The sequence below is a fragment of the Rhagoletis pomonella genome, unplaced genomic scaffold, assembly GCF_013731165.1.
Source record: "Rhagoletis pomonella isolate Grant_MI unplaced genomic scaffold, Rhpom_1.0 Rhpom_scaffold_00005, whole genome shotgun sequence".
Classification (NCBI taxonomy): Eukaryota; Metazoa; Arthropoda; class Insecta; order Diptera; family Tephritidae; genus Rhagoletis; species Rhagoletis pomonella.
Genome location: NW_023458559.1, coordinates 73,761,947 through 73,777,887, shown reverse-complemented (window position 1 = coordinate 73,777,887; position 15,941 = coordinate 73,761,947). Strand labels below are relative to the sequence as shown.

The 15,941-nt window shown below is 34.3% G+C and overlaps 1 protein-coding gene across 1 annotated transcript in view; it reads left to right on the top strand.

The window, feature by feature from the left end:
• The window catches only part of LOC118739484 (cysteine-rich motor neuron 1 protein-like), a 94,347-nt gene that overhangs the window by 16,751 nt on the left and 61,655 nt on the right, over nucleotides 1-15,941 (top strand). The window contains exons 2-3 of the mRNA XM_036470839.1: nucleotides 11,946-12,389; nucleotides 13,912-14,042. Coding sequence (XP_036326732.1) covers nucleotides 12,193-12,389; nucleotides 13,912-14,042 — 328 coding nt within the window. The 5' untranslated portion in view covers nucleotides 11,946-12,192. The remainder of the gene's footprint in view (nucleotides 1-11,945; nucleotides 12,390-13,911; nucleotides 14,043-15,941) is intronic.

Sequence of the window (15,941 nt, the reverse complement as noted above, 5' to 3'; positions counted from 1 at the left end):
AGCTGCAAAGAAGGTGCTGTAATATTTTCCTCTCGTTTTTGTCTCTGCAGGTTCTAAAGAAGTCGTTTCAGGTGATACACAGCCGGCTCGCTTGGGAACCAACCGCCAACGCCCGGTAGGAATCGCAACTAACCTTGCACCGTCCGATCTGGGTTGTACACGGGCCACATGAGTTTGGATGTACGGCAGCCTGCCGCCGTGACCCACTTTGAATGCGATTTAAGAAGGTTGTGGGGAAAGATATCTATATTTATATACATAAAACGGACCATATACTCAGTTTAAAGAGTGCTTCCTATACTCCTTGATTCATTTCGACCTTGTCGTGCACCCGCCTTGACTTAAACCTTGATTTAACCTGGTCGAGAACGCTCAAGTACTACATTTCCAGGTTGTGAATAACTTTAATAAAATTAAATAAACAAAGCCCGAAATATTCGTAGCAAAAATCGAGTAAAAATAGTTTTAAGCAAAGCGAGGCATTTTCGTGGAAAACATCGCCACACACGCTGCAGAAAACCAAAAACAATAGTTTGCGAGTAAATGGAATGCGTTAGTGGAGAGAAGCCAAAAAGCTCAGCAAACACAATACGTAATCATTGAACTGGAAAATATGCAAACGAATTTTAAGGTTAAAGGGGTGACAACGAAACGTGTATCAAGCGATTGAAGGCAAATTTCGCGTTGATAAGATTGAGATACCTAAATCACGTAGAGAAGGCTAAAATTAAAGCAAAAACGCGAGTGGAAATAATCAGCATGACAGGCAAGAAATAAAACAAAATTACAAAAAAAAACTCGTAGTTTCAAGCAAAGCAGGAGTAATGAAGCGAGAGGAGCAAGGGATTGACTAATAATGAAAGAGATATGCCATTTACACAAAGCATACACAGATACACAAGTAAGAAAGGAAAATCGCGAATATCAGCAGACAGGAAGGCCAAATTAATGCAGACTCTTGGGTTGGGTATTGTAGCTGAGTAGATTTGTTTCTAAATAACTGTGTCGCCGCCATTCAACTTACTTTCAGAGTCCATGCACTCATCAGCGATAGCTGGCGCAAATGTGAAGCAGCAAGCGTAAAATTGTTATTATACACGAGCAGATAAAATTATATATATTTAATAGTGAAACAATGTTTGGTCGTCGTCCACCATTGGGAAGAGGTCGACTGCCGCGCACTTGTCATGGCGAATGAGTAGACATAAAAGCAAAGAGTCAGTGTCTGTCAGAGCCAAGTAGAGAAGGGGAAGAAGTAAAAATTTGCGCATAAAAGAAAAATTAATTCGTGAAATGCATGGAGGGGCAGTTGAGCTGTGGACCAGCAAAGTTGAGTTTAAAAGCTAGCTGCAGATGGCAGATGAAGAAGAACGAATGAGTATGAAAATTCTCTGTGCGAAAGTGAGTAGCGCGGCCGGCCAAGCAGCTTTGGCAAGTCAGCACGTCAACAGACCATATCAGCAGACAACAAAAGCTGTGTTAGTGTTATTATATACTAGTTGAAGCTAACCGTTGCTTAGCGCGTAAATTCAATGGGGTTAAGTGAGGGAAATATGTACATATATATGCATGTATGTGGCTGTAGAAGACATGCATAGAATTTATGCGCAGATTAATTCACGGAAGTCAGATAGTCATGCTTACTCGCTAAAATATGTACATTCACTAAACTCTGTATCTGCGCTTAGTTCGCTGTGGACAGTAGTGACTGGTTGAGTGTAGAGACTGGACGCACTGCAAAATTAATAGGAAATGAGTACACCCTCGTAATGGGTTGTATTTCAAAGGCAATATTTTTAATGAAAACGAGCACGAATAATGACGGTGGTAAAAATAAACCAGTAAAAGTATGATAAGCAGAAAAAGTTGAATTTTAAATAATTAAATGAAATTTATAAAGTTTTTGTGTAGTACCACATGTCGTATGTGCAATATTAGATAGTTTCGTAGAATTAGAAAACCGAATTTCTAACAGCTCTTTCTGTTTAAAGGGCTGTTTGCAGCTCTCAAGAATAAGTGCAAGAAATATTTTTCACTATTTCGTTTTGCTTGAAAAAGTACTTTGCTTTTGCTGTAAATTTTCTTGGAGAAATAAATAGACTAGCATTTTTTTCTTGAGCCCTGAAACTGATTTAAGAAATTTTGATCATGATAAAAACATAGCAAGGTAGAACCGTTCTCTCAATTTGTCGGCCATGATTTTTTTTTGAAGTTTGCCAACATTTTAAAATCATATAAAAGTGAAAATAAAAAATTGAAATTGTTCGAAATGGTTGTTGCTTGAGATTGAAAATGAAAATGTGTGTGTGAGGTTGTGAGTAAATTTAAAAGTTAAATTGTTTAGAAACGTCAAGAATTTTAAAAGTGACTCTCAGCGGTTCTACCTTACTATATTTTTATCATGATTTTGATAGACGAAAATTTTTTTTAAACTCTTGATCGCCATTTTATATGAATTTTTCGTTTTTCTGGCAGAATTATCTCGGTTTAAGTGCTGCAGCTTATTCTCAAAATCGACTTGGATCATAGGAATTTTCCAAGATGTGTGTTTATGCAATTATTTAAGTAGGTAAGCATGTAGTAGTAAATTTCAATCAAGCTGATGAAAACAGTAAAATCTATTTTCATTTATTTATTTGAAGTGTAAATAAAATAAAATTTTTTCGTTTGCTTAGTAATTTTTTCAGAGCTTTTCGAAGAGTCCAATTTCAAATATATCTTGTTAAAGGACTAGCATAAGAATTACCTTTGTGGTTTGTTTTAATAAAATAAGTTTAAAATTGCCTTCTTAAACTAACTGCGTACAGATATTTTCAATGACTCGAAAGACGCAGCCTAGAGAATTGATGAAAAGCAACCCGGTCTGGCAGACCGGGGTGTGTATTTGTGTCACAAGGAATCACCTGTGTGAAGAAAGGTGAAATAATTGGAGACCTTTTGGAGAAATTAGTGTAAAGTGCCCATTTTTAAATGCCGTTAGGCGTCTAAATTAACTTGAAATTAGATTTTTGCTTACAAATTTTGAGTCTCAAGTGAACCCAACATTTTAAAAACTAACAAGGGCTTTTTTTATATTATTAGGATTTTTGATTACGAATCCGAGGCCTGATTTTAATAATTCAAAATGGTGGCCAAAAAAGCTAAATATATATCAAATTCGCATGAAATGTTTTTCCCGAGGGTTTTTATGGTTGTTAATTACGAATCTCAAGTCAAATTGGCTGATCCAATATAGATACATCGCAGCCAAAAAAATTTAAATCGCTAAGAGTCGCTTAACACTTTACAATCGCGGGTTTTTGGGTTCTTGAGGTCACTGACTATGCATCTGAAATCAAATTTTAAAAATTCAAAATGCCGGATGCATATTAGATCTATCATTTATGACTGAAAAGTTAGATTTGAAGGTATGTACGTACATGGCGTATGAGTAACATTCTCATCTCGTCTGAGTAACTCATACGCCATGTACATACGTATGTTCGATTTTAATAGACGCAGATTATAAATTTATTTACACTAAGCTTTCTCCGGAATTCTTAGGTCCATCACAGCTGGGCGCGACATATGCTTCACCACTGGCAACCTGTCAGAAGAGGACTAGACAAGCCAGATATTCTTAGGGCTGGTTTCTCCAACTCAACTTAACTTAGTTTAGCCATTTTTTGGACTTAGTCAAGAATAAGCTAATTAAAATGTAGGCTAATTTTTGGCCTAGCCACCTTGGTGGTGAAAATGAATGAGTTGAAATTACATTTCGGCCAATCGCGCAAATTGATTATTAAAGAAATATCGAAAGAAAACCACAAATTTTGTTTACTTTTGAATTTGGTTTCAGCGAAGGCGCTATAAAGACACAGGTATAAATTTTTAAAAGAAATATGTGTTGAGTCAAATCGGTTTATTGTTAATACGGTTCTTACATCTCAGTCAATCTCTCAGAAAACAAAACATAGAAATAACGCTCAAGAATTTGTTCTCTATCAAAAATGCTCTTGAATATGTATATCTGGTTTCCGAACCGAATGGAAATAAGGCTGGATTTTATTTAGTAGTTTTTAATCGTTGAGGTACCCTGTAAAATACATCCGGCAAGCTATAACTTTTTAACGATAAGCTTTCCACAAAAAAAAAATATTTTTCTCGTCTTCAGGGAGTTGTGTTTTCCTGATATACAAAATTTTAGGTTTCTAGGTTACGGTAAAGTGTTTTCGACACTGAAAGGGTCAAACTATTTTGGTATGGGTCTCAGGTTACCCAAACCTACATCTATACTTATTTAGAAAAAAGGGTTTTTAAGAAGCTGTGGCCAGGAATATAAAAATTTCTTAGGCTACAAGTTTTTAGCTTATGAGCAGGGGAGGATCGGAAAGTTAAGTCATGCGTGGATCGAAGGTTGCCTAAAAACTCTCAGCGTAAAGCATACCAAAGCAATTTGAACTGGTGTGATTTCTAGCTGATCATTACTTTTACAGTTCTATGGACTATATGGTGGAGTTATCTCAACACCTTCTCCTCAGCTTCCCTGCATTTGTGAGCCCAAGATTTTAAAAACTCTCTCATTACCGCTTCGATACACATAGGTAACTCAAAGGATTTTTTTTTCTACAGTTATTTTTAATACTCATCATTCGAAGTAGTCTCGCTTTCGTTACTTTTTACCAAAAGAAGTAGTCGTCCCACCACAATCCACTATATCAAAATGCCCATGAGTTCACTTACATTTCAAGTTGATATATTGTGTTTATAGAAATTAGCATACATATTTACCCTTGCTATATTTTTGCCCTTATTTTTTTCGTTTATAATATTTCCCAAGTTTTATCAGCAAGAGACAAATTTTTAAATTTTTTTTTTCGTTTCCATTCCTTCTTCTCTCTTGTTTTTTCCCCCAACTAATTATCCGACACTACATTGCTTACCAAACGACCTTGTGGCCAATTTGCAGCACAAAATAAATAAAAAAAACATCAGTCGTTCGTAATACTTGTGCATATTTGAGCAGCATTCGCTTTAATGTCTTTATTTTTCATTTATTTCCTAACAAAATATTTTCTAACGAAATTAGTGTCCTTTGTAGTAGGTCAGCGTAAACAGCTGTATAATAATCTGAAAAATTGTAGTTGTTTGCTTTGTCCTCCATTGCTGGACATTGAGCGTTGTGTGCGGCACCGTTAAGATGTCTAACTATACAATTTTTATTTATGAATTCACTTAAATATACAAACATTTCTTCTATCTCCGTAAATTACATCTGATTTCGCTTTTTTGTTGCCCCCTTTCTCTCCTTACATATGCGCATCTAATTCTCATTATAATTTCCCCCCGCTTCACTGCAGCGTAGTTTTTCTTAATACTGTTTGTTTTCACATTTGTCCCTGTTTCTTTTCCTTATTTGCTCATGTTTTTCTCATTGCTGCCGGCAGCTGATTATCTTAAGACTTCATCTCATTTTTTTTTGTATCTATTGTGTTAGCCAAGGCTAAGATTTGTTGACATGCGCTTTGTTTTTCGCAATCATTACAGCGTTGTTTGTGCCTTTCCATTTTTCAGCTTTATTTGCTTTGTTTTGGCGCGTAATTTTCTATTTAATATCGCGCTTTGTTCTCAATGTTTGTCGTCTTTTTTATCTTGTTACGTGATGAGTCTGCTAGCTTTCCCTTTCTTACAAATTAGTACATGTACATAAGTATTACATCTATGTAGGTATGACCGTTTTTCATGCATTCATCTACACTTAATTTTTCTTATTTTTTCCAGTTTTTTTTTCTCATCTCCGACAATGCTACTTTTGTTCTTTAATTGAGCTCGCTGTTTGGTTTTCATACTCTTGGAAGGTTGATTTTTATTCCTTACAATTGTGCTTAGACACTTATACACATTTGTCTTCCTAACTGCGGGTTGGTTTAAGTTTTTTATGATAGTTTTGGATTTGAAACTTAATTTTGTATTTTATTTTAGTGCAATGAATTTGTTTTCTTAGCTCAGCATTGGCCTTGATCTTTCACTTTACATCTTTCCAAACGTTCACTTAGTAGATAGAGCCTCGGTTTTAGTTTCCTCATTTATCTGATAAATTTGTAATTTGATTAAATTTAGGGCGTTAGAATCAGATCGGATCGTTTATGACTATGTAAGGGTACGTCTACAGGCCTCGCGAACTGATGTGATCTACTGAGTCCCTAAATCAACTTCAGTTATTTAAGGACTGCGCCGAATAAAATTGTCTGTAAAAAACCAGTATATGTTTTGAACCAATTGTGAGGTTTTTAAATACAAAGTCATTTTGTTTTTGCAAATAACCACAAATTCACATTATGCGGTAAAAAACTATGGGCTGCTAAAGCCCACTTTATTTCAAAGTCTTGAACATTTTTGGTGCATCTTTTCTTGAGCATAGTTTCTCCCATTCATCCTTATTTCGGAACAGTTTGGTGGATTGACTTATTTTGTGATCAAATTTACATTAATCCTTTAAATCACTCTAAGTCTGAAGTGTCCTAGTGGCATGAAGATACTTCATATTAGCATAAAAATGGAAGCAACTTTCACTGCCAAGCAAGGTTTACCTTGGAATTCTTGTAACTTTTTTGCTCTCGGTTTTTCTGCTACATATGCCAAAGAATCGGCTGAGGGAAATTCTTGTCTTGAAAAATAAGAACCATCTGCGAAAATGTATTTTTCGTCGTTCATTAAACAAACTACGACTTACTAAAAACAAATTTTCACTCTCTCTTTTGCGGCATCCTTCTTGACAAAGTTTGTTTCTGGAACTTTTTTCACCTTGAAAATCTTAATTTTTTATCTTTATTCCAAACAAAACTTATTCTAAGAAGTAAACCTTACTTGCTAATTTCCTTACTGAAATGTTTGAATCCTTCGTTAGTGTGGTCATAATATCCTTTGCCTTTTCGCGATCGTCTAACCCCTCTGGTTTACTCCAACCTCTCTTTCGAGCAATTTCCCACGTCAGTGGACATCGAGGGTGCTTTCAACAGCATATCTCCTGAGGCGATTATCTCATCACTGGCAAATTTGGGTGTAAGCCAACTCATACATCCCGTTTATTAAACGAATGCTGACCGGATACGAAATAAGTGCAGGATTAGGTGAATCGCAAAGATTCCTGGTAAGGAGTACGCCCCAGGGAGGAGTAACCTCACCACTTCTGTAGAACATAGCAGTAGCCAGCCTCCTTCAAGAACTTGAAGGCATTGGTGGGAAGACAATTGCAAACGCCGACGATATTATAATAGCTATTTCGGGCAAACACCCCTCAACATTAACCGATCTAATTCAAAGAATAAATCCTGAAAAGACAGACTTAGTGCTCTTCACTAGGAAGCACAAGATAATTGACCTCGACGCTATAACTCTAGAGGGAAAACCCTTGAAATGAAGGAAGAGACCAAATATCTAGGTCTCTTACTTGATAGGAAACTAAACTCGGGGCCTAATATTGCAGATAGAGTGCGAAAAGCAACAGTAGCACTATATTCTTGCAGCAGGTCAATAGGAAAAAGATGGCGGATGGAACCCAAAATAATACGCGGAGTTTCGGAGCTTCCCGTATCGGTGGAGTACGCCCTTCCGAACTCTGATCCCACTATAGCGTTTACGAACCTCCTACCTTCAAGGAAAGAGTGGAAACGAGCCGCTCTAAGGCGTGGCGAGTCCATCCATTTATACACAGATGCCTCAAAGCTCAAGGGAAGGGTTGGTGGGCGTGTATACTCCGAACACCTGGGAATCTCCCTCAGCTTTCGTCTTCCAGACCACTGTGCGTTATCGAGCGTTTTGTCGTGGAGCCTGAATTTTCTGAATGCGGTGCTAAATCACTCAATAACTTACTTCAAGTATTTTTTAGAACTGTTACCAATATAATAGTGATGCTTTTGATTTAAAAATTAATAACATGTTACAGCTACACTTATAATATATCCATTAGGTCGCAATCTATTCACTCATCCTCTCTTAAGCTCAGCCCATTGACTCATCCATTTTTACCAATCTCTGCATACAACTTTCACTAAATCCCTAACTTATTTCCTCCAACAGTACTCTTCTTTCGATCACAATCACAGAAATTCTCGTTTTGAATTCAATTACCAACACCAATTTCGAATTTCATTCAACAACAACGATTATCCCTTTTTTTTCTTGTACCTATGTACACTTGCAAGTGTATGTACTCAATTCCTTTTGATTTCCTTTCTAATGGCTTGGCAATCCATTCGCTGCACAACTGGATGGTCGATTGTCTCAATTGATATTGATGAGTATTCTCTTACGTTCCGTTTTTTTTTTGATTAGTCATCGTTTGGCTTGACACTATCCGCAATTCTCATCATTGCTAAGAAATCCACTTAACCACTTATACTAGCCAACACTTTTAAGTTGTGTGTAGTGATTTTCGCTTGGCTTGGTCATTACCTCTTGCCCGGTTTTATACGAACAGTTTAGTGTTTTGATTTTTTTTTTTTTGAATGGCTGCTTTCGCTTTGGATTGAGTTTCAGCTGTCATTTTAGGTGATTTAATGAAGAATAATCTTCTTCGCTTCCATTACTTTCCTCATTTTTTTCTGCTCTTTTCTTTTACATTCTCTTAGTTTTTCGTCTAATCAAAAAAAAAAACTTCAATGATTGCTTTGGTTGGCTTGGAGTTTATTAGCACTAAACAGTAGAAATGGCAAATGAAAAACGGAAAACGGAAATGGAAGTGAAGGCTTAGAAAAGTGGCGAGTTCATTTTGAGTTTATTGTACTCGTAAATTGAGTTAGTGAAGAATAAATGAAGAGTAAGGGAAAGGCCCAATTGACAGTGTTTGGAATGAAATGCTTAGCGTTATTATTACCAATCAATTAAGTAATCCAGTATATTTCTTTAGAATAACATAGCTCGCTATGTACAAACAAATCAAATAAGTAAAAGTTTCAAACTTTGCAGAATAATTAGAATATTTCAACAAATTCTCATGAAAATTTTGAGCTTTTTAATTAGAGGTTTTAGAAGTATTCTGAGAATGCAGTTTTATATTTCGTTTATTTTAGTATAATAAAGTGCAAGTTTTAAAAAGCCGTTGATTATTGGCATTTTTTTTGTGGAAGGTGTTGCTCATTTTCTCCTTACAAAAAAAATTTCGAACATACTTTGTATGGAAGAAAATGCGCTAGCAATAAATTACCAAAAATCAACGGTAACTCCTAATTACTTCACACCAGACCTGTTAAATAATGATTAATAATCATAATGATTATTAATTAAAACATGCTTTTTTGGGGAACCATTTAATGATTAAATACGATTATTCGCTACTTTTTAATGATTAATAATTAATTACTTTCAAACAAAAATTTAATTAATTAATTAATTTGAATTACATAATTATTTTGTTATTTTTGATAATTTTCACTTATTTGTGAAATTTTTTCTGACTTTTTTAATTGCATGATTAATAAAATTATTGGATTATTTTGAATTGTTTTCCTGCAAAAGAAAAGAGCCTTTCAAACGGACCTGACGAAGTCAACGGAGTATTAAACAATATAGCAGCTTCCTTCAGCAATTCATGGCACTTCCAAATTTCCACATCTATTTATAGAAGAGTCGCTATTGTAAGAGTTGACTTTGGACAAGGCTCTTTAAGCTATCTTTATTGTGTGAAATTTGCTCAAAACTCGAATCGTCTTCATTATCTGTGATAAGAGCGTATGTGAAGCAGATCTGTTAACTTTGGATTACGATTAGTAATCAAAACGATTACATAGGTTCGGTAATCGTAATGAATAATTCAATTAGTGTTTTTAACCGAGGAATTAGTAATCAATTTTAATTAGAATTAATCAAAAAAAAATCATGATTATTTGTCATTAAAAAAATAATCAAAAAAGTAGTTGATTAAATTTGGTGATTACTTTTGATTTTCTGTTTTTGATTTTTTAATTATATTTAATTTATTATTCGATTTCATTGTAAAGAAACATACTTATTCGGCTTCTGATGGTATGACATGCTTAAAGTTGCGGAATACACATACATATCTAACACACATGCATACCCTCCAAAAATGCAAATATGTTGCGAATCCCTGTTATCTATGGTCATTTGAAAGAACAATGTAACACCGTGTTTCACAGCTATATACATATGTTTGTCGACAAAACATTTTTTTCCGTCTGAACAATACATTTTATTTAAAATAATTTACATAATTATAAATAAGCAAAAATAATCAAAAAATAATAATTTTATTGTAAAACTAATGCCATTAGCCTTTTTAGTTTTTTTTTATTTTTTTCTTCCAATTGGCAAAAAATACCATTATTTTTTGATTATTTTTAATGGTAATCGGTAATTATTAATTTAAAAGTGGAAATACTGGTAATTAATTATTTAGCAGATTTTAAAAAAGTAATTAATTAAATCGGTAATCCTTACAATTTATAATCATTACTTAACAGCTCTGATGTGAACATTACTTTTATGTTTTCTAACTTATAAAAATTTGCTTGCCAAACACAACTTCATTTATTTGCAAAAATAATTAAAATTAAACATATAATTAGAAATAATCAAATAATTGAAGATCATCAAATAATTTAAAACTATCAAATGAGCAAATAATTAAAAATAATCAAATAATTAAAAAAAAAAACAATTTGATTAATTTTGATTGTTTGATTATTTCTAATTACTTGATAATTTTTGATTATTTTTTTAATGGCAATTATCGATGATTATTTTTGATTATTTTAATTAATAACTAATTATTAATGGCTGGGTTATGTAAGAAAACTAAAATTATCATTAAAATTAAAAAATGCAAAAAAAATAATGATTACTAATCGTAATGGAAACTTAACAGCTCTGCTTCAAGCTTGCACTTTATTGCGCATAAATTTATTGCGCTACAAGACTGCATACCAAAAAAAATATAATCTGAAAATCTGATTAAAACTTTAAAATTTTGTTGAACATTTGTTAAATTTTAAGAATTTTTATAAATTCTCTTCAAAGTGAAACTTTGATTCAGATTGTTTTTTGGAATAGTAAGCTCTGTTTTCGTAGAAAAATTATAATCATTTTTTAACAAAATAAGCATAGCCAAAGCTTGTTAAAATGGCTCTTCCCTTTTTACAGTTTCGCCACCGTACATCATAGAAAATAAAATTAAAAACTATGTACTAGAATGAAATAGTTACATATCTGAGGTAATAGTTTTATATCAGTATCTCTAGTTTGTTTATAACTACAACAATATTTTGTACAACTACGGGACAATATTTTGGATGCCCAGAGAATCATTTTAACCTTAAACCTCTTTGAACTGGGTCTGCGAGATAACAAATATATGTACATAACTGTGGAATTTTACTAAAACAAATTAAGTGACTTTGGCATGTTTGACTTTGAATTAATTCCCTTGAAAGGCTTTATATCTTTATTAGTCTTCCATTAAAAGGAATCTTAAACTAACCCTGTGGCTAGTTAATTGTTAAAATATTTTTTTGCAAACGCAATGAAATATTGCTTTAAAGGATAAATTCCCTATCTCGAGATAAGTTGCTTTAATAAAATGCCTGAGAATGTGGCGAATGCTGTAAAACACGAATTGCAAGTCAAAGCGAATAACAAGAGAATGGCAAAAAGTGCGATAAGAGATGTAGAAGGTTCGAGGTCAAGAAACGTCAAATGGAATGTTCGATAACTATCGATAAGAAACTTCTAGTGTTGCAATAAGTGCGAGCGCGGGTATGAGTAAAGTGTTGTTAATACAGAGATTTATTATAAGCTTAACAAAATGCTAGCTGTTCTATACTTGTAGCATAGCAATTTGAGCATTTATTTAACAATCCAATGCCCGAATCTGCTAATGCATTAATATCTAATTTATGTATCTGTAAAGCGAAAAATATTAACTTACCAATTTTTCTTATTCTTTTCAGTATTTTCAAGACTTTAAAATAATAACCATGGCCTCTCAACAGCGCCATCAACATCAACGACTGCTGCAGCGACTGATAGTACATTTTGAAGTAAAATTAATTTTTTATAGATAAAATTTTGTGCAACGAATATTCGTAAAGAAATCCAAAGCTCCCAAAACTGATCGGAAATTTTAGATCAAAAAAGACGCAAACATTTTTCACACAAAGCACTCGCCATCCTTTGGAGTAGCAAGCGCTTGTCAAAATGTGCTCCACAACACAATTTTGTTTACTCAATCTACGCACATATTTAATCTACTTGTGTTGCTATCTACTTATAATGGTGGCCGCAGGTAGTCGTGTAGTTAACGGTTTAAAGTGTTATTGTAATCCCAAAGAGTGTGATGTCATACGTTCGCTGGATTGCCCCGGGAAGGGAATGATGCTGTGGGATCCCTGCAAGTGAGTTAACAACTTTTACCTGAACCGTGGTTTTTCAATATTTTTTCCTTCAAACATCGTTTCCTTTTTTAAGCATTTAAGTATTTATATTGAGGGCGTATAGTCAATACGATCTATCTGAAATTTTTACAAAAAGTAGTTTCTGACGTTAGCGCCCTTCTGGGACTTAACTCGCATCACTTGTGTTTATTCTAACTTTACAATACAATAGCAATTTCTGCAAGCAAGCGATATGTAAGGTCGGCCTTAACATCATCGTTGGCAGATGAAAGCAGCTTTTGTGAAAATTGCGGATAGATCGCACAGTGTTCTATTTTAGAAAGAAAGAGACAAAATCAAATATCTACCGAAATATATATATAAGAGTGTTTTAAAGCTTTTGAGCCTAAAAATTTAGGAAAGATAAACGTGTTATATAAAACAATTAGCTTGACCTTCAAAACGTCTTTCGAGAATTAAAGGTTTAAATTTTTGTGATTTTTTTTATTATTTTTTGTCTTATAATAATTGGAACCATTACATTTATTTAGCTATCTCATCTCTTTCTTGAGATAGTTGATTTTGTACTCTTCTTCTAAAATAGAACACGGCGGATCGTATTGAATATGAGCCCTAAAACAAGATATCGAGGGCTTATGTTCAATACGATCCACTCATTTATTTTCATATGATTCCACTCCTTTACGTGCCATTCAAATCCAGTATATTGCATTCATTTCCATTCTAGTAATTTCATTCCATTTAATTCCATTCCACTCCATATAGATCGATTTCAGTCAATACCATACCATTCCACTTTATTCCATTATATTATACTTTATTTTATTTCGCGGTTCAGCTTCAAAACTTTCATCATTCATTCATTTCTTTTCATTCCATTTCTCACCTCACCCCCTCACGCAGAATACCACATCATTTTCCCTTCAATTCCTTTGCTTCTCTTTACTCCACCTCACTTTACTTCTTTCTACATATTAATTTCACTTAATTTCAGTACACTTCGCTGCTTTTAACTTTATTTTACTTCACTTCACTTTAGTTCTCATTTTATCACTTCACTTCTTCAGTTCCATTTACTTTTCTTTACGTTGTTTTGTCACCTCACTTCATTTCTGATGATTTCACTTCTTTATATTTAATTTGGCTTCACCTTACCTCAATTCACTCCCTTCACTTTACTTTACTTTTTATCCAACCTTCACTTCGGTTCACTCACTTCGCTTTACTTCACTTCACTTCACTTCACTTCACTAGTTAATGCCTAATCATTCCAATTAATAGTGCTTCAATTTTCTTCTCTTCGATTAACAGCACCTCACATCACTTCATAACTTGACTGTACTTCACTTCACTTCACTTCACTTCACTTCACTTCACTTCACTTCACTTCACTTCACTTCACTTCACTTCACTTCACATCACTTCTTTATTATCTTACTTCACTCCGCTACACCTCACCTTTCAGTACTCGACTTCATTTTACGTCACTACACCAACTTTAAATATTTTTTCTTTATTTCAGATGTTGTCGCATTTGCGCAAAGACACTTGGGGAAACTTGTGGTGGTCCTGGCGGCTTCTCAGGTCAATGTGAGCCACCGTTACAGTGTGTCACAAAATTGCCCATAACTAGTGGATTGGGTGTTTGCATGGGTAAGTACAAAATAAAAATTTTGCGTACTACTCGTAATATAAGTTATGGGCCGTTTTCTCAAGTATGTTTCAAAATTTACATAGCTGCCCTTCAAATACCATATTTGTTCTGAAAATGTTTTATTGCATCGTGCTTAGAAAAACGACCTTAGTGAATCAAACCTGCATTTTTATTTCAAAACTGTGAGGACGGACCAGCTAATTTGTTGAAAAGAGATTTTTAAGTTTTTAGCAGTAGATCCTTTAAAAAAACTATTTTTTGGATTTTATTTTTCAAATAAAAAAATAATAATTTTTGTAAGTTGTTTGCTTTAGTCAATGACTTGGATAATCATTTCTCAGCGACACCTGGTTTGAATCGAAGTTCGCAATTTATTTTAGTGCGCTACCGTAAAACCCACACGAGCACTGGTATAGTGACGGGCTTATATACCGTAGGGGCGATAGAGTGAAGCGTGGGGAGCGAAATCACTGCGAAAGCAATATTACTGCATGATAATGACCATTGGCATGACCTGATGATAGCTTATGGCTGCAGTCGCCAGCTGCGAATTACATGTTATTGCTCCCGTTGAGAGCGATCCAGAGACTAGATGTTGGCTACGGTTAATGATTACTCTCAGTAAATATAGTCAGACAGCCCCTGATAGCCACAACCGCTATAAGAGTATATGCTTACGTCCTTAAATGACGTCGCACTCGTCTTTAATTGCAGCTACTTTTGCCTAAGAAATAATGCATCATTTCGAAAACCTGTATGGTATGTTTAATGTGAGCTCCGGGAAAAAGCTCCTACACCAGTCACTGCCAAATTCCCAAAGCCCTCCATTGCACATTTCTTCTAACACTACTTTTAATAAATATTGTACCTAATTTAACGATGTGCAAGCTGCTTTTAAAGTCTATTAGGCCCTCAGTTCACCGACTTTTGAAAGGAATTGTGTAAGGGCCTTCCCAAATTAAGATAACGATATTCAGAGATGCAGTAATCTGTGTGGTAAGGGTGAAATCTAGACCCTCCATAACTTCAAAGTATCTCGTCTTCGAGGCTATGAACCATCTGATTTCCTTAAGTTTAGGTTGCGGTCATTCTGCCGGCAATATCAACAGGCGTTGGGTTCAGCATGGCATTAAGCGTCAAAGAAGGAGTGTCTTACTTATACCGATTAGGACAGCCTATTGTACGCACTCTAGTGAATTTCACCAAAGAATCCATTCTAAAACATAATAAGCTTAACTATGATTTCGTATAACCTATGATTTGCTTTGGGGTTTCTTCGGGTTTCAGATCACAGCGACTAGGTATGAAAGAGTAGCCTTGAAACGTTATCGGTGGATGGGGTGAAGCGCTTGACCGATTAGGTCAAATGTTCTCCGTTCAAAATTCACGTGGTATGACAAAAGACAATCTCCTTAGTGCCCAATTGCATCCCCCACCTGCTACAACCAATTTAATACACGGGTTGAACGTATACAGCTACCAAAAAAATTGTGTAGCTACGTGTATTTATATCTTAATTCAGCGTAAATGTAAATTTATCGTCATCAACTGCTTTATATTCACATTTCTGTTCATCTAATTAATACCATTGTATGTGTAGTAAGTCATAATTAAAATGTGTTTCGTAATATAAGACTTGTGCTCGTAGAGGGAAATTATTGGAAAATAACTGAGCGACATAACGTTGTCATATTTCATTACTTATTATAGATTTCTCTTCATAAAAATGCGCCATCTCGTTTGTGATTTTTTGCTCATTATTCGCTTGATTATATATTTGCACCTCTTAACATAATAATTTTCATTATAATTGGCAACATGAGAACGCCTGACATGAAGTCACGTTTGAAAGTTTATTATTTTATATTCTGGCTGAAGATGTAGATATAAATTTCTCT